This window comes from Pezoporus wallicus, unplaced genomic scaffold, assembly GCF_028554395.1.
Source record: "Pezoporus wallicus isolate ANWC-B61680 ecotype Strahan unplaced genomic scaffold, APGP_CSIRO_Pwel_v1 contig_8705, whole genome shotgun sequence".
NCBI classification, from domain to species: Eukaryota; Metazoa; Chordata; class Aves; order Psittaciformes; family Psittacidae; genus Pezoporus; species Pezoporus wallicus.
The window spans coordinates 3,087,884-3,112,851 of NW_026638439.1; the positions used below are offsets into that span (position 1 = coordinate 3,087,884).

Sequence of the window (24,968 nt, forward strand, 5' to 3'; positions counted from 1 at the left end):
ACTGAAGCCATACCAGAATTAAGATATGTGCAAACTACTGTTTGACTCTGTCCTCAAGGGGCCTGGTATTTCAGCATAGAAGGAAATTAGATTAGTTTGACGTGATTTGTTCTTGACAGATGTATGTTGGCTGTTAAGTGATTTGATTGGTATCTTCCAGATGCTTATAAATAGTCTGATTATTTACTGCTGCATATTTCTGGGTACTGATATAAAAATGGTTGGCTTCTGTTTTCCCTGTTTAAAGATAAGCATCACGCTTCCTCTCTGCCTAGACTTCTGGTCTTACATAGCCCTTCAGAACCTCTTGAACATGTTCACCCGTAGCTCACCAGAAGACTCTCTAAGTGCTCTCAAGATTACTGTAGCTCAGGTAATCAGAAACTTTTAAATTGCCTTGATAAGTGAATAATTGGGAAGGTTTTGTCCTTTGGATGGAGTGTTTGTGAGTGGCACATCATAAAACTTCTCTGAAAATAAGGAAATCTTTTCATTTTCATTTCATTTTTCATTTTCATTTCACGTCTAGCACTACCTTGCTCCACCCCAAAAACAGTCTCCCAGCTGGGTAAGTCTGTACCAATGTGGATTTTACACCCCCCACAAACAAAGTATGAAAGAAACTGGGAAAACTGGAAAAAGGATCTTATGGACATTGATTGAAGCCAACCCAAGTATGGCAAGAGAAAGCCCCAGGGTTGCAGGCACTGGAGGCCCAGCTAAGAAACAACATACTGAATCATCAGATATCCTACCTATTAGTTTTGCACTTTGTGCTTGGGTTTACTGAATTCTTTTTACTGCAGCACTTTTACACAATATCTGGTGTAACTTTCTCAAAGAAATCCAAATACTTTTAACAGATGACTTGATCTGTCATGCCAATGAGCATATGCTTTGGTCTCTGTGCAATTTCCCTTTGAAACAGTGCCTGGTTCTGTATGATAGCAGCTGAAGGCACCAAGTCATTTAATCAACATTTTTGGACATCTTCAGGGATCTAAGGTTTCTCCCATCAAGAAGAACCACTTTTCACCTTTCCCTCACTTCTGCCTCTTGAAAATCCATAAGGAGGAAGGAAAAAAAACCACCCCAACCCTCAATTTATATTTAGAAGCTGACTTTTCTCTTTGAATCCCTTTCTGGCTCAGCCACAACTGGAGCCCAGGCTGACAGCTGTGAGTTTGTACCATCGATTTCCATGTAAATGTTCCTCGCATAATTACCTGAGGGACCACGTTTCAAACCACAACGTGTGGCCTGTAGCCAAGGCGATAGAGATCTGGCATTGTGTGGGAAGAAGGGTCAGTGCAAATCAAGCATGAGCACCATTCCCACATGAAAGGGAAAGAAAACCTCCACGTGCAGGCATGTGGAGAAGCTTCTCCTTAGTCCCTTAACTAAACATAACCAAGCAGAAAAAACAATGCTGGCAAGAAAACGCAGGTTGTGTTTATTTGCCATTGGGTGTGCAGCAGGTCTCAATCTCTCCTGCATTGCGTTTTTCATTAGTGCTGCGTTGGAAACCCCAGCTGCCTATTCAGTTCAAGAGCTGAAAATCTTTTATATGCTGGAGGCATGAATAAAAAGTTGGTAGCAAAAAAAAGCAAAGGTTAACGTATATCATGTATGGCTCTGAGCTCCTTGGGTGGAAATGTGAAAGCTGGAATGTGCTATGCTCCCCACACAGCGCAGAAATCGGGTTTCCTCCAGGCTCGGCAAGCTTGGAGGTCTGTCAGAGCAACATGGGTCCCCCGCTCTTTGAGTGAGAAGAAAAGCCAGGGGGACTAGCTTGGACTTCAGTCTCTAGTTTCCAGTTGCCTAAATCAGGGCATGTAAATCCTACACTTGCAATGTAGGCAGTGACTGATGTCTTGCAGAGAGCAGTGCTTCAGCAGAAACATGTCTCTCTGGGGGGAATAGGATGTCAGTATGTGCCATCACATCCTGTCAGGCTGGTAAAATCAAAACTGTCAGGAGTGGCTCTAAGGGCCCCAGCATGCTGGACGTGTTCTCTTTGTCCAGGATGTAAATCCCATCATCTGGTTTCTTTTCTACCACCAAGAGAAAAGGAATAAACTGTTTTCCTGGCCAGACTGTTTCTGTAGCTTGTTCAGGTGACTCCTGTGGTCTCAGCCATAATGATCTTCAGTGTCACTGTCAGGAGATTGTTGAGTCTTGAAGTGTGGGGTTAGCTCTTTGCTATAATGGGGACCTGCAGGTGTGGTCACAGGGGTGTGCTCATGGTCAGTGCCTGCAAGAAGAAAGGAGCTCAGGAAGCACAGCGTTACCTGACCTAGCCCTCAGGTTTACTCACCATACACTATTGCTTGTTCCCAGGAAAGTCCCAGACCCCAAACTTGGTGAGACATCCTGTGAGTCAGCTGGCAATCCACTCAGGGAGTAGAAGGCAAGAATTCTTCCCACATAAAAATCTTAAGCAGTGTAATCTAAATGGCTATATTTAGACATTTAAACCACAACTAACTGAGTGCCCCCAGTGTAACAGAGCAAAAGGAGTGTGAGGAAGTAGCAAAGTATTTGTCCCACGTAAAGACTAAATATCCATTATCAGCAATCTCTTTGGCCTGCTTCCTCTGTTGTTTCTTTCCCTCTGGAGGTTTGGCAGTTGGATTGATTTGCTGCCTGACTCACTGTCTTAGATTGAGATACGAAGAATTGCTGACAGTATTAATAAAATTAGTGTTAGGGAGGATGTTTGAACATTTGCCTTTGACGTTTTTAAGGCAAAGAGCTGACATTTAGTCTAAATTTAAAAGTTACTGCATTGCCTTCTTTTGTTCTTTCCCCTGACTTAGCAGTTTTCATGTGAAAACTTAGTCCAAAATTAAGAATTTTGGATTTCAAGTGTTGGTCTTTCTTTTCACTAAGGCCCTCTGATTGGTTAAGAAGGAACTAGATATTTAGTAGAGTTCTTGGAAGAAATACTTTATAAAACCGTAAGATAAATGCATTACAAGTGTCTGTAGCAGTACTGGTTTATGTTAGTGATGATTATTTTTCCCTCTCTTAAGTGACACAGAGGTCAAACAAATGATGGTCTTAATGTCAGAATGTAAGGACAGGCAAAGATCTAGTTTTTCTCTTTCAAGAATGGTTTGCTTTTAAATGAAGTTGCCTGCTCTTTAGGTTATGTGATTAACTTTTACTCCCAGTGGGAAATGACTGAATTCAGGAGACATTTGTTTCATGTCATAACTGCTCTTTTGTCTATACATCCTGCACTGTTTTCATGTATGATTTAGCCCCAACTAAAAGCAGCAGGCTTGACTTTGGCTTTGCACCGGTCTGCAAGAAGATACCTTTCCAGTCATCATATGTAAGCAACTTTCAGTAGCCCTTAAAGTTTTCATTCTGGTGTTTGATTGAGATCTTTGCCTACAAGTGTAGCTGTCTAATGTTGCTGCAAGCCTCTTAAAGTTCCTTTCCCACAACCTTTGCAGAACGTCCTGGAGCTACAGCCACTGGTCAGTGTCCACATAAAATGTAAAAGCATTTCAAAGATGTTCCAGGCATTAACACTTGTTTGAAGTTGCATCCTTTCAGAGGAAGTCCAGCTTGGCAGTGTAGCTGAAGTCAGCTCCCTGTCCTCTCCCTGCCAGCCTGTCTGTTGGCTGGGGAAGACACTAGCTTTTGGGGTTAGAACTGGCATTACTTTGGGCAAGCATCATTTTGAGACCATAAGTGCAGGCTCTCTGCTGTTATTAGCAGAACCAGTTACTCTTCAGTGGATTTTTCCCGTGAGGGAAATCACTGGCTGTGCTCAAACAGAAAGTCTTTGCCAATCAGAGCTGTACAGGTAAGTGGTTGAATTCCTGCAATCTTCAACAAAGGGCGAGTGCCAGCATCTAGAGAACTTTTCCTGCTTCCCTGTAGACATCATTGCTTGTTCTGTCCGACAAAAGTTACTATTCTCTTGCTCATTTTTTCCCTTTCTCTGACTGCAAAAAGTAGATGTGCTTTTAGTGCAGAACGTTTGGAAGGTTTCCTTCTGCTCCCCCCTTTCCTGAGAAGCTTGCACAGAGCGAGACACTCATAAGCTTTTCTGAGATAAGAAGTCAATTGATTTATGCTCCATTGTTCCAGGCATGGCTACAGACTGGTTTGCAAATTTGCTGTTCCAGCTTCAACAGGTCACTGCATGGAAAGGAGCAGCTGGATTTTCCTCCGGAGCAGCCGTCAGCTGTTGGAAATCTCTTGATACCTCCCTGACTTCTCCAGATTGAGCATTAACTTCTCCTTCCTGTAACAGGAATTACGCTACGTGCTGTAGTCTCTAGGCTAGCAAAAGGGATAAAGCATAGGAATACGGCATTGATAGCAGTGTCTGGTGGGGCTGGCAGGCACCACACCATTGCTCCAGCTCCTTTTCACCTACACAAGGACAAAGTGTGAAACACTCTCCAACGCCAGCATGCCTCAGTGTTTCTGAAGTACCTTCCATGGCTCAAGCAAGTAGGCAGTGAGTTCAGACTCAAGAAATACAAACTCTTCTGTGTGCTATTACATTGCTTTTCCTTCTCACCTCTTCCCCTCTTAAAAAGAGCCTCCTTCATTACATAGTCCAGTGTTCCAGTCAGATAGGTGAGGCATGAAGGCAGCCAGCCCCATTTCTCATCTCACCTTGACTATATGGCAGCATAATTCTGCTGGCTTTGAGGAAGTTAGTCCCAATTCACACACTTAGAATGACCCATATGTTAAATCTGTATGATGACATACACAGGATATGTAATACAGCCAAGTAACTTTGCTGTGAGAACAGGATTTCAGTGTTGCTTGACTTTCTTTAGAATACAATGGTGAAAACATCATATTGCATTAAGTACTACTCAGTGTAAGCCATGAGAGAGAGAAATTCAAGCAGCTTGCTGCTTTGATCTGGATGTTTTACTCAGAACTAAGTCAGAGTGGCGTAACTGATAACTGCTTTGGGAAGCTGAGCTTTTTGTTGCCTCTCTTCTAGACTCAGTGGTGCTTATCGAGGTTTCTCCTTCAACACCAGCTAAAAGAATTTGCAAGCAGGTTTTCTGCTTGAGTTTTCAAGTTCTTTTTAGCAGAGTGCTTCTTGCCATGAATTTTGCACTGTAGGTTGTTGGTGTTGAATGTCCCACAAGGCAAAGCTGTGATATAAAAAGGAGAACAGTGTTGTAGGCACTGCCAGTTTATGGCTTTTCATCTTTGCAGGGATTTGATTGATGGACATTTTGCATACAGTCATAACCAATATGATTTTATAACTAAAACTCATTATAGGAAGAGAATTAAGGGAGAAGGGGAAAGAAAAAGGAAGAAAACCCCACACAGTTACCACTGCTGGGTAGAACTTGCAGTTTGTCCTGTGAAAGCATGGCGAAGTAATGGGAAGTTAGGATGGAAGAGTTACCAGTCATGACATTGGTAACTCAGTTAATGTAAAACTGTATTTATATGCTCAGAATGGGAGGCTTGTCTGCTGAGCTGATGGGCAAGGGGGTAAATCCACCCTTGGTTCATCTTGATGTATTTGCTGGCCTTTTGTGTGGCTTGATCCAGGCCAGGGGAACCTCGGTTGTGCAAGGTAAGCATGACTTCTTCCTCTTAGCATCTCAGGTTAAGGTACAAGAGGATGTAAAATCTGTTGATAGCCATATAGATTGCAAGTAGCTTGATGAAACTCAAGATGAGGTTTCCAGGCTCTCTTCATGCATTAGTAACTGGTTTGAGGCCCTTATTTTCCTTCCTACAGCCTGAATTCTGAGTTCTTCATTAGAAGAGAAGAAAGAAAAAAGCAGTTTCCTCTAGTTAAGGCACTTAATCATATTTCTGAGATCTACAGATGCAAGCCCCTGAATGCTCTGTTGAATTTGAGACTCTAAGCCCTCCCCAGAGGATATTAGGGGATCATCGTTCACACATCCAGCTTCTGTAATGATGAATGGTATTATTAGAGCAAATCCCCTTGTGCACCAGTGAACCTAAAATCCTGCGGTTCTTTTGCCTATGCATTTAGACTCTAAATGACAAAATAAATCAGCTGGACTAGTATAGGCAAGGCTAAGTGACGTGGGGGAGTGGTACATCAGATGCTGTAGCAAAGCAGTGTCATAGCTTGGGCAGCATTTTGTTGTTTGTCCAAATCTGAGGTGGTCTTGGTTTATGTTGGGGAAAGGACACAGAAACTGCTCTGAATACTGATTGTTTTTCAAGTGCTTGTCAATGTGCTTGCATGAGGTGTGACACTGGCACAACTTCCCTTCTGAGACTGTTCACAGTGTGCTCACAACACCCCATGGCCAACGTTAAACATAATCACTTGTTAATTGAAAAACGATGAGGGAAGTTGGTAGCCCTCTGTAGAATGAAATATTCCATGGACATCTGGTGTTAGATGCATGTATCCAAGGGGTGTGAAATAAGAAAGCAATTGTCTGTGTCCTTGGGGAGCTGTAACCTTGTCAGTAATACTCATTGTCCAGGGAAGAGAGCAGGGAGGATGCATTCACTTCACAAAACCATGGGCAGCATTAGCATTGAGGAAGATCCACCTACCTCTGCTGTGAGGACACAGTCTGGTGCATAGGCTGATGGAAATGGAGCAGTCTCTCCCTCCTCGTGCAAACAGGAGGTGGCTGGGCAGAAACTTCAGCCACTGAAACATCAATCCAGCTTCAGCAATTAGAAAGATGTCATTTACCCTCCTGTAAGCACAATGAGAATTCCATATGCATTCCCATCCCATGACTTTGAGTTAATCTTCCAGTGGCTTGTGATTTCTGAGGAGCTATAGATTGAATCCAGGCACGCCAGCTAGTGAAGGCTCATTCGGAGTGAGGGATAGTTTTTGTTTGATTCTTTTAAATATTTCTTTTTTCCTTTCAAATACCAAAGGACAAATGGATTCTCAAGCACTAATTTAAAATACTGCTACTAATAATAACAACCTAACGTGGGTGCTATGTGCCAAAAGCTGGGAATTAGCAATAAGGAAGGATGAAACTGCCCAAGTTTCTTGGCAAAAGTGATGTAGGCAAATATTTCAAAGGTCATTTCAATATTGAAATTTGCTTCCTTGGAGATTGTGCTGTGGTAATGTTTGCCTTCTAGATGTTATCAGAGAAGCACTGGAATTTCATAGTGACTGAAATTGAAGAGGTTTAGGATGTGGAGTCTGGCTGTTGAAGACATCCCCTGTCCTGCTGTTCTCATTAGCCTCGCTGGTCTTACAGGCATTTGCTGCTCAGTCCCCTCCTAGCGTATCTCAGTCAACACGTTACATTGCAAGCTCAGAATGATTCTCTCCCCATTCACTGGTAACATGTTTGTCTCTTGTCCTATTTGTTATCTGTTGGCCCTTAAGTAAGTTTTTGTGGTTTTGAATTAAGAAAAAAAAGGGCAAATATGACTCCAGCTTTGCTTGTGTACTAATTGACTTCGCAAGTTGTTCTGGTATTAAACAGCAGTGCTTCAGTAGCACCCAGAGACCACTCAAGCAGGGCCCTGTGGAAGTGTTGAACAAACTCACAGACACAGCAGGACCTGCCAGATGGCAGCTTCTGCAGCCCTAAACATTCCCTTTTCTGCATGGGAATAATGGAGACCTCCAAGAAGTGCTGCACTGATAGATTTGGCGAAGTGTGTCTTATGTAAGGAACAGTTACTAACAGCTGAAATCTTTTCTCTCCCAGCTTTATTCCTTCTCCCTATAGAAGGGCTACTCAGCTAGCATTTTCTGATAGCAGCTGAGTATTTGCCTTGATGCCTGCTGATTTTTACCAAGCTTCATGGGGTAAGCCTTCTGCCAAACATGCTTGCCCCTGGCGCTGTGCACCGCCTTCACTAATGGCATGAGACCTGCCATTCCAAAGGACTGGAAGAGTGGGCTGCAGTGTGGAACAAGGGATCTGTGGTGTGGTCAGAGCTGGTGGTGCTGTTCCAGACTTTGATTGCCCTGCTCCAGTTGAGACTGGAGAGAACTTGCTTATTTAAAACAGAGTGCTGGGTTTTGGAGAGCTTTCTTACCAGGAGGCTGTACATGCCTGATTGCTTCCCCAGGTTCTGTGCAGTGTATTCCTTCTTCATGCTGAAACCAGCTTGTAAAGCCTTAGAGTCTGCTATAGCTCAAGGGCAGCAGTGTAGGAAAGCAAATACCTCCTATTAAGTGTTCTGTGCATCTTTTGATGCTATCCTAGTTCTAGTGTTGCGTAACATAGAACATGAAGCTCCTGTTGCTTTTGGTTGTTACAAGAGTTCAGCAACTCCGAATTTACCCCCTATTTCTGGTCTCGACTTCTGACCTTTCTGGGTGAGCAGGAAGGCTGTAACCCAAGCACTAACAGGAAATTTATTTATGCTTTTTCATGTGCACTCTATCTTGAATCTCACCGCCACACTTGGGAGCAGCATCCTGAGAGCAGCTCTTGGTGTGTTGTGCTCTTGCAGTTGGCTGCTTCTCCTTGGGTTATCTTGCACCTCAGTGGGAAGTGAAATCTCTTTTCACTGGAAAAAGAGAGCTTTTGTGAAAGCTTTAGATCAGAGAATGGCCTTTTGTGAGAGGCCATGGAAGGAGATGGCTGGAAGTTGACCTGTTCTCCTGGAAGTCATCAAGTGGCTACTCTGATCTCCGAATCAGAAATGGAGCATCTGTTTCTCTGAGCAATGGGAATACCCCAGGGCACGATCAGGTTTCTAAGAAGTTTCAACACCTGCTTGCCCTGTTTCTTCCCTTATCTCCCTCCAGCAATCAGAGGTCATGTGGAACTCTTTCCTTCAGAGTTAAGGTGCAGGTTGGAAATCCCACTGCAGTACATTGTGAGCAGGTTTCTGGTTTGACTTCTCAATTTATATCACTGAAGACAAATTTCATTAGTAAAATCTTGGGCAACTCAGCAGTGGCTTTTGAGGCTCTGAGTGGGTGCCTGGAGCTGCATTTCTTTGAACATTCATTTTCAGAGGAGCTGCAGCTGTATAAATGGATGAAGACTGTGGAAAGAAGCTATAAATATGGCTTTATTAAGGTGGCTTTTTAAATCAGAGTGACTTTCTGAACTAGTTTAATGAACCTTAAAAACTACTTTCCAGTTCTTTCCAACAGCTATGTTACTTTTCAGCAAGGAGAGAGTGGGGAGGTGTTATTGAGGAGACTGTGGCCATTGAATATATGGCAGTGGATGGGGCAAAGCCTTTGCCATGAAACTTTTTAACCCTGACTAGACAGACAACTGAAAATGACTTCAAATGACCAGAAAAATGCTGCTTCTGCTGCTGATTTTCATGGGGCAAAATGTAGCTTGGTTTTACAGGGCTAGGCGGATACTACTGGGATGGTGTTGGGGGTTGAGGAATGAGGAATTTGTGGGCATTGGAGACATTTCCTGTTGGCCTGCAGCATTTTTCAGTGGGCAGTGGTGGATTGTGCCTTACCAGGAATGTGACAAACTCACTCAGTATATGTTTTCTTGCTAGACATTAATTGAAAACAACAATTTGCCACATAAAAAATGTGCTAGCATAGCTTGATGATGGTTTAGTGCCTTATATCCCCCTTATGTTCTTGTCACAGATGGTTTAGACTCTCTTTGGTTAAATACACGTGGCAGGTATCTGAAGTCCGCAAGCCAACTGGTACTTTGAGTTGGCTGTCCTGGGAGTTAAATGTGGGTTCAATGAGCACCACTGAACTCTTGTTTCCTTAGCAGCTGGGAGCTAATGAAACTGGAGAAGAAGCTAGGGCTTTACATCAGAAAAGACACGTCCATTCCAGCTTAAACACAGCTCCATCTTCCCACGTCTCGATGACTCCAGAGCTGGCTTCAGTGAAAACCAGAGACTTCGACTAAAACGGGGCAGCCAAGAGAGTGGAGCAAGGGACAGGTTGGAGGGGCATAGGTGGTCCTTGAAAAGTCAGGGCTAAAACACTGGCAGTTCTGTCTTGTTTATTCTCTGCTGTAAGGGCATGTCTTTGAGGAAAACACTGGACAAAGCTCTTCACTGAAGCCCAAGGCCATTGCATGAAGGAAATGGTTCAGAAAGCTTCTCAGTAGTAGTCCAAAGAAAGTAAAAATAGCTGTGATGGAAGCAGTTTTCCTCGGCACAGACACAAGGGTATGTGCACGTGTATCCACATCTGTGTAAAAGAAAAGGCATTGGGGTACATCAGCAAGAGGTGGTCTGAGCTAGGATTTTCATGAGGAGGCTTTGTAGCAACCACAGTGTTCTGTTGCAGGAGGCAGAGTTGTTCCAGATACAGTTGTCCCATCATGGTCAAAGTGCCTTTGTTTTTGGCACAAAGGTAACTACCCCCTTTTTTAATCAAGTGTCACATTCTACTTGCTTGCAGTTTCCTGCTTGTATATTTTGGCTGTAGACCAGGACCTCGGGCTATGTGTGCTCATCTGGTTTTGATAAAACATTGAACTTAGACAATACATCTTCTTGGACATTTCTTCCTGTTAAATTCAAGTGTGATACAAAGCAACCAGTACTTGATCAGTAGCAGACACTGTTTTATCAAGCACTGTTGGATGTTCATTAGCCATGAAAGGATTGTAGAGGAAACTTGCCACATCACAGACCAGTCAGTACAGGTAGGTGCTTCCTTTTCTGAGCCCTTCTTTTAGCCATTTTAGCAAAGCTCTTGGCTGCAAGGTATGGTGCCCTTGTGAAGTCCATGTTCACATACTAGGCTATAACATCTGAATTATTTGGCAGGTGTTTATCTTGCTTCTTTTACAGTCTTGTTAGTCTGCTAAGAGTGATAAAATGCTCATGAGCTATTGAGCAGTGGCAATATGTGAGTAGCAAATGCATCAAAACCCATCTCATCATCCTGACATTCAGGTAGCATTTAATGATGCATTTAATGATACTGCGATGCAGTAACATATTGGGTTGAGTAAAAATTGCGTTTCTTATGTCTGCCCAAGGAGCATATGTGACCTCTGAGTCTGCCAGCCTCAGTAATGCGCTTAATATCCATACCGCATCCTCTGCCTATCTACCTGTGTATCTAGCACTTGTATAGACCAATCATCTAGGCTTCCCCTTGGAAGAGGGGAAGGTGGGGTAGGAAGTCAGAGAAACAGAGATCTCTCCAGAGGGTTGAGCATCCCCACATGATCTGGCTTGGACCTTGGTGTATTTCCACATGGTGCAGCACTGTCGGGGTTACCAGCTTGTCCTCTCAGGTTAACAGCCTGCACATAGCCCTTCCTGTCATGCTGTATTGTCATACTGGTAGGCATACGGTGTCCAGCTTGCAGCACTGTTAGAGCAGGAATGGTTTGCATGTAGGAGCATGAGAGTAAGGTGGGTGATGGGTGAAACTCCACAGGAGCTACCCAGTTAATTCATTTCTTGTGCCGTTGGGAAGCCTGTGTTGCACAGGGAGATAAAAGACACTCGGACTTACAGGCTGCCAGTGTCAGAGGTTTCAGCCTGACCTCGGGCTCTGACAGAGGTGTTTATCCAGCGTGAGGCAGGCCGGGAGGCACCGTGCAGACCTCTTTGTTCTCAGCTTTTTTATCTCTCTATGTCTCATCTCCCTTCCTCCATCCGGTGGACCCAGATGAAAGTTACGTGCACCCCTCTGCAAGGTTCCTGAGAGATCCAGTTAAAATACCTCATTCTTGTAGCATGTGTGAGGGCTGAGCCATTGAATGTATTCAGCTGGAGGGTTACAGTCCTGGAGCTTTTTTCTGTCCTGTTTCTGGGATTACGGGCATTCAAAACTGAGCTGAAACTTTTATGGGAAAGGCTGGTAGAACTTAACATGCTATTCAGTTTTTTTGCTCAATGTTGAATTGAATCTTGTGATCTTAAATACTTAACTCCAGTAAATGAATGTGGTAGAATCCCATTTAACTTGTATGAGTTGCACTCCCTAAAATCCTCTAGGCTATTTGAGTAGATTACAAGCCAAAAACCAGAGCTTTTTTTCCCTTATTTTCCAGCTGTGCAAATCCATCCTTGGATATTAAAAAGACTAAATCTTGTTATTCATTTTGTGTCCCTTGTATCTTGACCAGTTTGCTAGTATTATCAAAGATCTGGTTCTCAGTGTTGTAACTAACAAGTGGATTTTTTTATCTGTCTTAATACTTGGAGAACTCTTTAAGAGGTGAGTACAGTTTTCTCAGTGACACTGAAACACGATATATCCCCATTAGATCTGTGTCCAGGTCCTGAGATGAGAAGGCAGTTGACAACGTTCCTTAATGACACATGGGATGAGGGGTGAATCCTGCTTAGCCTCCCTGTATGGGTTGTTCCACTGATTATAATGAGGTTTTAGTTTTGCTGGTACCACATGTATATGGAGCAAGAAGAATTCCATATGAGAGGTTCCATTTTTTTGGAAGCATCACTCATCTAAGCCATCTCTGATTTTAAAAAATGAAGTTCCTTTTACAGAAACCATACAAAGCCGTTGTCAAGACTTATATGAAATACTGTTGTGTCCTAATAATAACTTCTAGCTGAAAAATCTTGGCATCTCGCAGTTTAGGAAAGGGCTCGAAAATTCACCTTCAGTTTTTGGGCAACAGGCAAAACATGTGGCTCTGTTTAGGAGCTATTTTCGTTAGAGCTTGACAATGCTGGATGATAAAATACAGCTGCATTGTTTCAACTTTGAATTTAATTTCTGGTTTGGGTCCAAGTTGTTTCATCAATATGGCGCCATTCATTTCAAAACAAAGCTCTTGGAAGGGTCTCCATTACCCCACCATTGATCAAGACGGTGTTAAAATGTAGAGCCTAATTATGTTCCTGGCCTGTGTGGAATTCCAAAATTGGATTTTTATAACTGTAAAATTTGCAGTCAGGGTAACTTTCCAGGGCAATTAGTCAGAATTATTAGAGCTTTTGTTGCCAGGGAGTTATAACTAATGGTGGTGGTTCACTTTTCAAGGCCCTGCAAGTGTCAAAGGCAACATATATCTTCTAGAATAGCCATTTGACTACAACATTGTCTATACTTAACTGCACCCACATGTCTACTACTGTTACAGTCATTTTTATCCATCCTCCAGGGCTGAGATGTTGCCACAGCCTCTGCAGATATCATTAACTACTGGGTTCTGCCTTGTTGCAAAATGAGACTTATGAAATTGTGACATGAGAAAGTTCATCCTTGAATCCTATAATGGTTTGGGTTGGAAGGGACCTTAAAGATCATGTTTTCAACGCCCTTGCCATGGGCAGGGACAGGAATGTTTCACTCAAGCTTAGCTGGGTGAGGACCAGTACCCAGAAGGCTGTTAACACTGCTGATCTTGGTCAGTTATTGCTTTGAATGTTTAAAATGAGCCAAACATAACTATCTGTGCTGATAGAATACTATCTCTTCCCAGTCTGATAGCTTACAGTTAAAGCACCACCTACCTGTGTGTGTCGTGTTGAGTACGTACTGCACTTGAGACCTTTTGCTCAGTCAGGGCTTGCTTCTTGGTACAGCTCTGAAGTGAAAAATAAACATTAAATTAATATAGATATATATTAAAGGTGTGTGTGTGTAAACCCCAAAACCAGTTACAACAACAAATGAAAATGAATTTAAAGACATAATAAAGCTAGCTAGCTATCCATGCTGTCTTCTTCACTGTGGACCAGTATGTTGCCAACACACGGTACCTAAGCCTGAATGCTGGGGTGCGAGTGACTGTGCTGACAGAAGAGCAAACACTTGCAGAAAAGCTTTCCTTGCCTAGTGTACAGCCTCTATTTCAGAGGCATGTCTTCAAGCTGCAGATGACCTTCTGTTGGCCTGTTGATGTCAACAGGTTTTTGTCATCCACTTCAAGCTTTAGAGCAAGTACTAACGCAAAGAGTGTGTTCACCTTTGAACCATTCAGCTAAACGTCCTGTGGCAGTTAAATTCTGCTTTTGCCGTTCCTGCTATTCCTCCCAACCCGTTCTGTTCCACTGTGGCTGCTTATCTCTGCAGCCACATGGTTTAAGGAGTTGCTCTCCCTGAAAAAGAATATGATTTTTATTCAGATTGGGTTATTTTTCAGCTGTCCCTCTCTGATCTGGTCCATTATCCGTCTGTGACATGAAGACACACTCATTTTCAAAACAAAGGCGACAACTTCCTAAACCAGTTAAGCTTAAGTAGTGCTACCTGATGTCAAACTATCACCCATGGTTTTAACCAGAAAGCTGGATCGTGCCTTTTTCTTCTTAATACATACAACATCCCATGTTATTTACCTGCACTGTTGTCTGATAGTTTTGGATAAAAGATCTGGAATATAGAATCATTTAGGTTGGAAAAGACCTCTGTAGCTTGATGTATTGTATATTGACACAGGGCCCAAGTTGTTCAACCCCCTTAGTCCTGCAGAAAGTTTGCCCTGGAAGAAAGAGGGATTGTAATCAATTTTGTTTAATTAAATCAACCTAAACTAATTGTCAGCTAATAAAATAGTGTGGGTCAGCTCATAAAACAGAAAGGAAGATTAAAAGAGTAGTTGCCATGAGCAGGTGGTAACTGTGTTTCCAAGTTAGCCCACATTACTCTCTGGCACAGGCTCTCGCAGAATACCTCATATTTGAGTTTTTATGAAAAAAATGTTTATGAAACTTATAAAATATAGGGCTCATTTTAGAACCAATTTTCTGTCTCACCTGCCAAGAGCAGTGGGGGTTGAGCCAGCACAAGGCGGATGCAGAGCTTTAGGCAGCTGTCCAGGAATGGATTCCCTGCACAGAGCTGTGGAATACATTTCTACCTTTGACTTTGGCCTTTCTTCTACAACTCTTATGATTTAGGGGTTTCTTTTTCTTTCTTGTTGCTGTTTCAGAAAAGCCCTTGTAAACATTTTTTTTAATGCCATTGATCTCCCCCGGCACTGTTGTGCAAAGGGAAAACCTTCCTGTGCTGCACTGTGGATGCTCTTCAACTCTAGATGGCTCTTGAGGTAGTAATCCCTCTGGATTTGGTGCTTGGTGTTTCTGCTGACTCTGCAGTTCTTGCAGGAGGCATAAAGCATTTATCTAATTCTAACTGGGAAGGACTAAACTGGAATCTTTATTTGTTTCTCAGAGGAGAAGAAAACTTAGTGGTTGGTAGCCACTGTTAATGGTGGAATAGTGGAAGAAAATGTATTGCATAGCGGCTATTATATTATTTGTTAATAGTGCAAAACTGTGGTTCTGAGAATTTTGCTATGGCTTGCAGTTAGTTTGAATGCTCTGTAGTGAGGCAAAAGGCTTTCAGCACCAAACTTGTTGCACTCTCTTGTGACTTGTATCTCCTACCCGTTTTCTGTGACCACCCATTCCCAGAAACCTCAGGCAGGATGCACTTGGTTGCTCTTATGTTAAGTCTTCAAACCTGGTAAGGCACTGAAAATCTGGGTTAATTCCCTTCCAGATAAGTTCCTCTCTTTCAGAGTGCTGTCACATCAGTGCAGCTCTCTGGGGTCCTGGCTGCAATGAATATCTCAGTTAAGAGGGGGTGATGCATCAGGAGAACACTTTCTATGGTTGCTCATCAGAGCAAAGCCATGGTGGGAGTTTATGGGAACATCCCCTTGGGTCCCTGATCTGATTTACCCTGTCCTTGCCAGCTGAAAAGATTCCTCACATTGGCAGTCCTTTGAGGAGCTTGGGGCAAGTGCCTCTGAGATGCAATTGCTGTAGGAAAAAGCAGTAAGATAGGCTTGGTGTCCACTCAGGGCAGTTTTCTGTTCATCCACATGTCCCATGCTTGCCCAGTATTATGAAAACATCTGCTGGGAGTCACACCAGCAGCCAAGTCTCTATTTACTTCCCCCAATGGACCAGAGCTTTCCTCCAAAGCTGGAGGTGGCACAGAAGAGCTGGAGCAATATTAAAATATCACTCCTGTGGAGTTTAGTGAGTATTTGAGGGTCTTAAGGGACTCCAGGCCTTGTCCAGATTAGCACTGGTGTAATTGCACCAACATCCGCTGTTCCAGTGAAGATGAATAGGAGGACAATGAACTAAGCCTGCTGCTGAGCTTTCTAGGCATATGTGCAAAACCACCCAGGACCCCAAACTAACACAAACCATATCCAAAGCAATTATCTGATCTTGTTTGTTTGTTTTTAATGTGATGTTTCTCGACACTAGTACAACAAACGCGCTCTTGTAAAATCTTGTAACAGTTGTTTGTAGTTAGTATCTTCAAGATGGTTTTATATGTGCAGATCATGACTAATGCATCACTCCCATGTGACCGTCATCCTCCAGTGCTGTGGGAAACTTTTGGTACTAAGACAGTTATTTCCTCAGCTTTCTTAGCATTTTTCCTTTTTACCCTTTTCTGCAAGAAAACAGATGCTGATTTGCTCATAGACTGTGCTTCCCACATGAAAGTGTTTTGTGGTTCACAGACTTAAATAATTAGGTCTTCACAGACCTCAGACTGGTTTGCAAAGGCAGTTGGAGCCGTCATCTCTGGTTTTATACTTGGAGATAGAAAAATCTGCAGAGGCAAGGTAACCAGCCCACCTCACAGGCTAAAGTGTACTCTGCTGTTCTGAACATTAGAAGATGCTGCTAAAGGGCTTGCCCCTCCCCTTGATTCCTTCTCCTTATCACAAACCTATGCACCAGCCACTGGGAGGGTGCTGGGTTCTTCTTCCCATGGCTCAACCAAAACGACAGCAGCTGCTCTCCCTCCTTCAACCTGGGACCACTTTTTTCCCCATAGCATGCAACTGATGCAGTGAGAGCCATTATCCAAAACCCCCTCCAAACCCACCCCAAACCTCTTTTCCATTCAACCAGAACGGATTGCTGCAACCTGTTCCATTCGGTAGGTTTTTCTGTGATTGTATTTCTTGGAAGCATCATGTCCAATAGCGGCACGGGGCTCTTTTACAGGCTTATTTCAGCACTTAGAGCACGAGTGTGTGCGTCTGTGCCTGCAGGACTGCTGTGGGTGGGAAGGGAGAAGTGCTGGCAGAGTGCAGACGAGTTGAGCAGGGAGAGCAAAGGCGCTTTCATTCCTTACCACGTTTTGCTCCACAAGCTGAGTAAACGTTTTCTCTGCTGAAGCAGTGCTGTGCAGGCGAGGGTTTGACACGTTCCCAGTGATAATTGCCTTGTCTCCCCCCCACAGGTTCATCTGGCCGCCAGCACGGCTCCTTTCCCAACCAGGACCGTAAGTGGGCAACATTGAATGTCATGGAAAAGCAGAGCCTCCCCAAAGAGGGATGTGCTCCTGGGTGGGGGGCCATGGCGGCTTGGGATGCCCTTTGCTTATGGGGGAAAGCATATGGGAGGGGGTCTGCGAGTCTCTGCTTTTCGCCTCTGCTTCCCTCCACTACCCAGAGGGCAAGGAAAAGAGGAGCTGGAAATGCCCTGCTCCTTTCAGGCTCAGGGAATTGCCCAGGCAGCACCTGATGAACACCTGGGAAGGGCTATTCTGCTTCCACTTTCCTTGTTTTCCCTTGGGTCAGTGTCTGAGAGGGGACACCAGGCCCCACAGACCCTGGGTCTGTCCCACAGCGCCTGTTGTGCTCTCCTTCGTGCAAATAAAACCCACCCCCCTGTTTTTCCCGACCTGCTCATGCTCCTCTTCAATCTTTGGGGGTGCTGTTGTTGAGAAGAGCCAGAAAGGGGATCAGCTCGATGAGGAGAGTGCTGCAGAGCGCTCAGAGGGAAGGTGGCTGTGACCCCGTTGCAATTGCAGGCTGCCTGTGAGCAGAGAGGTTCATCAGCCCTTGACATTCGCAGCCTGGTGTCTCCTCATATCTGAGTGTTTCTGTGATGCTAGTGTTGTGTCTCTGAACAACCTCCCCTGGGAAACTCAAATGGCTTTAAAAGTTGAGAGTGAATGGGAGCTTATTTACTGCCTGCTAGTGCATGAACAGTATGTCTCCAAACCGATGGTAAAAGTGGCTTGCAAGTGCTAGGGTGCATGTGGAAAAGCTCAAGCAAGTTTTTCAATTCAACCATATATCTCCAGTGATGGTAATCAAGAAGAAGCAGGAATTTACATTGGAGTCTTTGTACCTGATAGCCATGTGCAGGTTTAGTGGAAGAGGAAAATCGTGGGACCTTTGGAGCAGCAGCACATGTGCTGAGCAGACAAGTTACTCTGAAAGGCAAGCAGTGGTATGCAAGGGCATGAAGAGCTCACTGTGATCTGCATCTTTGCTCTCCTTGCTGAACAAACACTCAGCAGGAAAATGAGCATCCCATAGCCCAAAAGCTCTTACGAAGCCTTAAATTAGAATGAGCATCTGTCTGCCCCACCCTCTATTGGAGACGTGCTTCATGTTCTAGCTGCAGTTCATATCTGTGTGCTCAGCCCGTGGATGTTGCAGACCCTGCTTCTGATTCCTCATTAAAAACAGTTGTTCAGCATAGAACTGGTTGTTCATCCCAGGTAGAGTGGGCGATAGCCAAGCAAACAGAGTTGGCAGCCTGGCTGGGGTCTGCAGTGCTGCATCCCTTGGGTGGGAGCCTGGAACTGAAGATGCCCAACCCCTATTCCCAGCGCTCACTGCGGAGACCAGAGGGCATTGGGAGTGTGTAATGACTTCAGGTCCTTCCTTGCAATTCTTAGTTCTTACTGTATCAGGGAGAAAATCAGTATCCAGATACAGAAGTCAGTCCCAATCCTCTGGGAGGGAAGGACCCCTCAGTACTTATTTGTATCCTTTTTCTCTTTCATGTTCTCTTCCATGGTTGGGGATGCTGTTGCTTATTCCTCTCTTTTCCTTGGGCATGTCCTGGCACACAAATGCACTTCTTACCACACTGACCCTTGTATTGGAACCGCCATGCAGAGGAACTAAATGATGTGTCCAAGAACATGTGGGAAAGTATTGTGTCAGCAGGACTTGCATCTAAATGTTCTGCAGTTCTTATTATCAGTCCCACCACAGGCCAGTCTGGTTTCTGGGTTGTCGTTTTAAAGCGGTGATTTGTTTCCTTGGTCTCTCTCCACTTTGTGCTTCAGTTTCTCCCTTGGTGGCTGTGCCCTTTTCAATAGCTGCCCTGTTCTGTGTCTGTAAAGGGCAGGGGTAGCTCTGCCACCTGCACACCATGCACTGCCTTCTGAGGAGACAAGATAGTAGATTATTTTGTGGTTTCTTCTGTGCACCTTTAAGGCTTCATCCATGCAAAATCTATCTGATGCTGCTCTTCTTCTGCTAACCTGACAGTGGGGGTTAGAGGATGTCAGCTGGGGTTTTTTGACTGTGCAAGGAGTTTGCCATATCAGCAATTTGGCTTAGGATTCCACTGGTTGTCCTGTGTTTGAAGATGTTTCCTTCTGTGGTTTGCTCTTAAATCATTTAACTTCCAAATGATAACTCTGTTTTTTAGGATGTAGGCTCAACTCTGGAAGTATGGAGCCAGGCAGCAATGCAGAGATGTATTGCTCCTCATAGAGTTGGGACTTGCTCTCTGAGGTCTGGGAGGGGAGATGACTATTCAGAAATGAACAATGAAATGAAGGATTCCACAACTTCCCTGGGGACTAGAGAAAAATTACGCAGTGTAGGGTGTGCATGGCAGGAGGAAATATGCCACGTAAATAGAAACAGGTAGGCTGAGGGCACTGTAAAATCAGCTCCTTCCCACTTCAGCGTTCATTAACTCTGATATAGGCATGACCAAGATGGAATAAGAGAGAGCTAACAATGAGCTCTGGTTTAAGTTGCAGTAGAGATCTGACTGCAGATGCTTTTCTATCTTTTCAAGCTTACATAATCGGAAAATTTTCTAATGTGAGTGCATGGATTACTTGAATTTTGTCTTGGGCTTTTTCTGCCCCTTGGTGACCTGCATCCCAATACCTTGGGAATGTGATTCCAGGCATCCATCCCACTGGCTTGGGCAAGGTGGGAAGGTAATACTGTGTTACGTTTAGGTACTGGAAGCGCTTCAGAAGCGTGAGTTGCTGCTGTGTTTATAAAGGTATAGAAAAGCTGTCTGTTTTCTGTTCCTTGTAGGCTCATAAGCGCTACAGCAGTGAGAGCTCTGCAGAGGCTTCTGGCCACACTCAGGCACTTTCGACCCTACCCGAGGTGGGTGTCTCTGCCTGGTCCTTCCTATTGGCTGTTCCTCAGCATTCAGCCCATCAGAAACTTCAGTTTCAGGGACTAAAGTGGAATTTAAACTATCTGAATATAGTTCTTTGTGTCAAATCAAATGATTTGTTAAAGTGAGGCCAGATTTGTGGGGAGAATCAATCTTCTTTATTAGATCAACTGATGTGGAAAAAGCAGATGAACTTTCAGACATATTAACCCTTCTCCTGGCTGGTGTTTGGATTACAAGAGCAAGGGATCTGTTTGCCAGGGGAGGCTGGACTGCAGCATATGCTACTACACCAACTATTCCTCAGTGGTCTTCATCTGGACGCAGACATGGGTGGCATTTTGGGGTATGCTTGTACACTTTTAGGGGGGGAAAGTCTTGTCTCTCCCTCAGTGTTTGGACACTAGATGTTACTACACAACAAATAATGGGCTCTGCTCTGCAGCTGACTCGTTGTGCAAGTCTGGGGCTAATTACTGAATCCCTCTGTGCCTCAATTTCCATCTGTAAAATGTCACAGATGCCCACCATTCATAAATGGCTTTCAGATTTCCAGATGAGGTGCTGTGTAAGTGTAGAATAGCATTAGTTTATGCATATTGTGCTAGAGTGTAATATAAACCACATGCAACAGAAGAGCCTCACAGATGCGTGTCTTTCAACTGCAAAAGGCAATGCCTGGGTTGATGATTTAGCATAGCACTAATTGGGCTAAAATAGGAGATTGCTTTTGTACTGATGCAATTGTCACCATTCAAGTCCTCATTTACCAACAGCTTTTGGAGATAGCCCAGTTATTTCCTATTGAGGAAAAGTGTAGTGCCTTGGGTTTTGAAGCACAGCAATTTATAGCAAACGTTGATGTTTTTATAGCATCCCCATGCTGGCTGTCCTCACGCTTCTGGAAGGGGACTGCTCCTTTGTTTATGTTGAATGTGCATCTTGCTTGGCCTGTAGCTGCACTTAGCACTGTTTTTTGCTGCCTGCAACCTTTTGGGCATATCCTAATCTCAAAGCAGAGGCATTTGAGTCGTTTCCATTGCCATTACTGGGTGTTGCGTCTGCAGGAATCCTCCTTTATTGATAAGAAAGCTGTTCCTGTGGCTGCAAGCTAGTGAGTGCCTGGCAGCTGCTCAGCATTAAGTCAGTTCTCAAAGTTAAAAGGATTTGTGGGCTGTGATGGTTTGGGTTTGGGCAATTAACTTCAGTGAAGTGCTTGAGGGTGTCTTCTAGGCGCATTTCATGGAGAAAGATGAGCTTAAACAGTTAACAGATTTGATTTGATTTGATGAACTGCCCTTAAATATCCCGATTGTGCTGTTGGGGCTAAACTCTCAGTGGGTAGGAAACCAAGGAGCTGCTTTGACTGCAAGAGAATTATGGTTGTTCCTTCCAGTTGCAGTCTGGCTCTGTTCTGGTTTGAAAGTGCCAACATCATCCCTATTGCCAGCAGTATTGTGTGGCAGCAGGAAACAGTGAGTGTACATTGAGCCCCTATCCTTTAGCTGTGTTATTTTAAAGCCTTGGTCTGAGCTTATTTGCCAGTGTATTGTTGCCTGGTGCTCTGGAGTGGTTAGTGATGCTGAGCTGTTGTGAGAAGAAGGTGTGGGGTTGGGGACATGAAAGTATCTCTGGAGATATCAGGTTCCTTCTTGATGTATTGCAGACAAATTGCTCCATTCCGCCTTTGTCCAGGTTGGACTTCCTGGCTGTTCTCCCCGTTCCTCACCAGTGCTTAGAGGGAGGGTCAAAATTCAGTGTCAGATTCTCCACAGCTGTAGGAGTAACATAATATTGAGGCTGAGTGCATGGGGTGACAGGCGTGGGAGAGAAGGTTGGCTTACACCCAGCCTTACCCAATGCTTGCCATGTTCCAGGAGAAATCTCCCTGGATGCTGGAACTTCATTCATGGGTCTAAACTTGCCATTAAGGCATTTTTAAGGAACGTTTCAAGGTGGAGGCAGCTAGAATCTTAAAATGAACCTCCTCAAACTACCACCAGCATGATGTCTCTTAGGGGATGCTTTATAATATGGTGCTCCATGTTGTGTAGATATCAAACCAGAGAAAGTACTAGGAGGCAAACTGTGAATATGGGCTCCGTCCCATCAGGAAGTAAATGGATCCCCAAATTTGGGAGGCATTTGGGGAGTTTTGGGTTAAAATAACAAGATGTGGGAATTCTGGAGAGCATTTTGATTCTGGCTATCCTCTGATTTTTCATTCTAAAGCAAGTTAGAGTATCCTGGTGTAGCTAATTTGAAGAGTTACAAACCTGAAACTGGAAAGTGCCTGCCTAACCCCAAGTGGGTATTCCCTTTACTAATGTTTCTTCACCCAGAAGTTAACAAGGAAACAACAAAACCAAAACAAAAGGTGCTTGTTCTATCCACTAATCTGATGCAAATGTTACCTTGTTCCTCACATTATGGGGACCAGATGATATGAGGGGTTTGCTGGGTCTCCTGGCTCCCCAGTGTCCCTGGGTGTCTCAAAGAACAAAACCCAGCTGCAGAGAAATAAGGAAGAGCTTTCTCTTTCTGCTGGCTCAGATCTGTGAGGACCATTGGAGAGCTCAGGGACTTGGATATAGCCAGCAAAGGGTGAATTTAGATAAAGCCAGCAAAGGGTAATTAGACAGAGAAATGGTCCTCAAGAGACTACCTTGTATCCTTGAACCATTTCACTCCAGCTCCCAAGTGCTGAGTGACAGTCTTTTGCCTTGTGCAGAGACATGGGGCGTTGAACAAGGACTGTGGGGTGTTGTGCAGACCCCCAGGGAGGAGAGAAGTGTGGGAGAATGGCCAAACCAGGGTGGGTTGAACCTGAAATGTTGACGTGGGAAATTAAAGCTTTGCAAAAGCACTTCTGGCAATAGTAATAGTAGTAGTAGTAATAATAGTAATCAGTGTATTTGCTGTGGAAAGCATGGGTGTTGTAGAAAGCATGGGCAGATACAGTATTTTGGTGTTCGGGGAGCCAAATTCTTCTGAATTCAGACATTCCTTTTCAGTTGCTGAAACAATTGTTTTCCATATTGTTTTCTCAGCTAATTTTTGTCTTGGCTAAAGGCAGCCAGTGCTGAATGTTCTGCATGAGGAACCACTAATGCTTGACTGAGCATCCTAAATGTAATATGTTTATGGGTTATAGGGTCTGTACAGAGAGGAGGCATCTAATCCTAGAGGTGTCTTGCAGCCTTGTAGGCTGAAGTGTAATAAAACTCAATGCAGGGATAGAATTTAATGTCAGAAGTCCAAACTGGAAACAAGATGCATATTTTCTATACAATGGTTAACTTTGGATGCAGTTCACTAAAGAAATCTGGGTTGTCTGGCTCTGGAGTGTCTTTCTGAAAGACATATTCCAGTTAAGCACACGTTGTTTGGCTCAGGACTGTGAGAGATTCTCTGACCTGGAATACACAGGTGCAGAACCAGTATTATAAGACTCCCTCCAGACTTTATGGTGAGCTTCGATTTGCATGTTTCCTTTTGTCCTGTCTGCTTCCTTATTTCATGTTACATTATGCCATATTTTGACTGCATTTTTCCCCTGATTGCTTCTCCCAGCAGGGGAAAACAGTCTCTTCTGGAAGGGATGTGAGACCATTTCAATGCGAGATGAACTTTCAAGCATAGCAGGCTTCCCATGTTGGGACTGGGGTCAGGTCCCATTAAGTATCACTCTATGTCATAGATCAGGAAGTGATAGTGAGTCTGGTTCAGTGATGGTGGGTATCAGACACTGGATTTCGGCACAGTGAGGTCTGAACCAGCTGTAGGAGGGCTCTGTGCCCTTGGCTTCCTTGGCAGGAAGGCATGTGAGCTCCCTCCTGTTAGTCTGGGGACTCATAAACTCGCTTGCATATAGCCTTATCTTGCTGTGAGAGGTTTGTATACACATATCATGTCTTTATTTTCTGCCTTTTGATTTTCTTCAGTGTGCTGTACTACCATGCAGTGGTGTAACGGTGAAACAGGAGAGGGAAGGACTCCCAGGATGGGTGTTTTAAGTATCAGAAGTACTAGGCACCCACAGTACCACCAGCATCACTTGGGAGCACTATGTTCAGCAGCTCTGTAGTCAGCAAGGCTTTAACAAACTCATGCTGGATAGACAAATTCTTTATTATCAGGGTCATTTCAGTCTTCAGGCAACTATACTGGGCTACATTAGTAAAATGCCCTTGGTGTCATCCAAAAATAATAGATAAGAATGTTTCTAGAAAAAAGTGTCTCTTCAAAATCCAGCCATTCTCTGCTAACCCTTACTCTGACAGATAAAGATGGATTGAACGTGGATCTCACAACTCGTGGTTGCCTGTGAATAAATGATCATGATCTAATTCCATATGTTAGCAGAGCACAGGCCTAACCAGCAAAAGAGATTGTTGGCGCTGGGAAAGAGCACAAATCCCCAGGCTGAGAGCAATTATGTATAAAATTAGTTAGTGGTGTGGGAGTGTGCATGTGTGAAATCTTAAATAAAACAATGTGAGTGATGCGAGCTGCTGAAGAATAGACCTGGGTGAATAACTGAGGGGTTTGGGCTTCGTTTGCCAAACCAAAGAATTGGAAAGAAAAATGATTCAGGAGAAACTGAAATGGAAATTTTTAAGGTTTTGACACAATGTAATAACTAAAATATGGCTTTGGGTCAACCCCAGTTATTTCATTTGACCCCGAATGAACTGTTTAGTTTCACTTAAGACAATTTCCTTCATTTCAATTTTAATTTAGGTGAGGTTTGAAAGAAGAGCTATTTCAAAACTGAAAGGCTGAAATATGTCATTAAATAACAATGAGAATCATTGAAAACAAAACATCTAGAGAGAATATTGCAAAATCTTAAACATTGCCCCCCATTTCTTTTCGCTTGAAGCTATGTATCAGATTTTATGCGGCTTCCTAAATAGTAGTTGGTACTCCAAAAGTGCATT

The 24,968-nt window shown here is 43.9% G+C and overlaps 1 protein-coding gene across 8 annotated transcripts in view; it reads left to right on the forward strand.

Moving 5' to 3' along the window:
* COL26A1 (collagen type XXVI alpha 1 chain) overlaps positions 1–24,968 on the forward strand; it is a 172,119-nt gene that overhangs the window by 101,586 nt on the left and 45,565 nt on the right. For 6 of the 8 annotated variants that reach the window (XM_057410751.1, XM_057410752.1, XM_057410745.1 and 3 more), the window contains exon 4: positions 17,093–17,134. The exons of the other annotated variants lie outside the window; for them this stretch is intronic. In XM_057410751.1, coding sequence (XP_057266734.1) covers positions 17,093–17,134 — 42 coding nt within the window. The remainder of the gene's footprint in view (positions 1–17,092; positions 17,135–24,968) is intronic. 8 annotated transcript variants of the gene reach the window in all.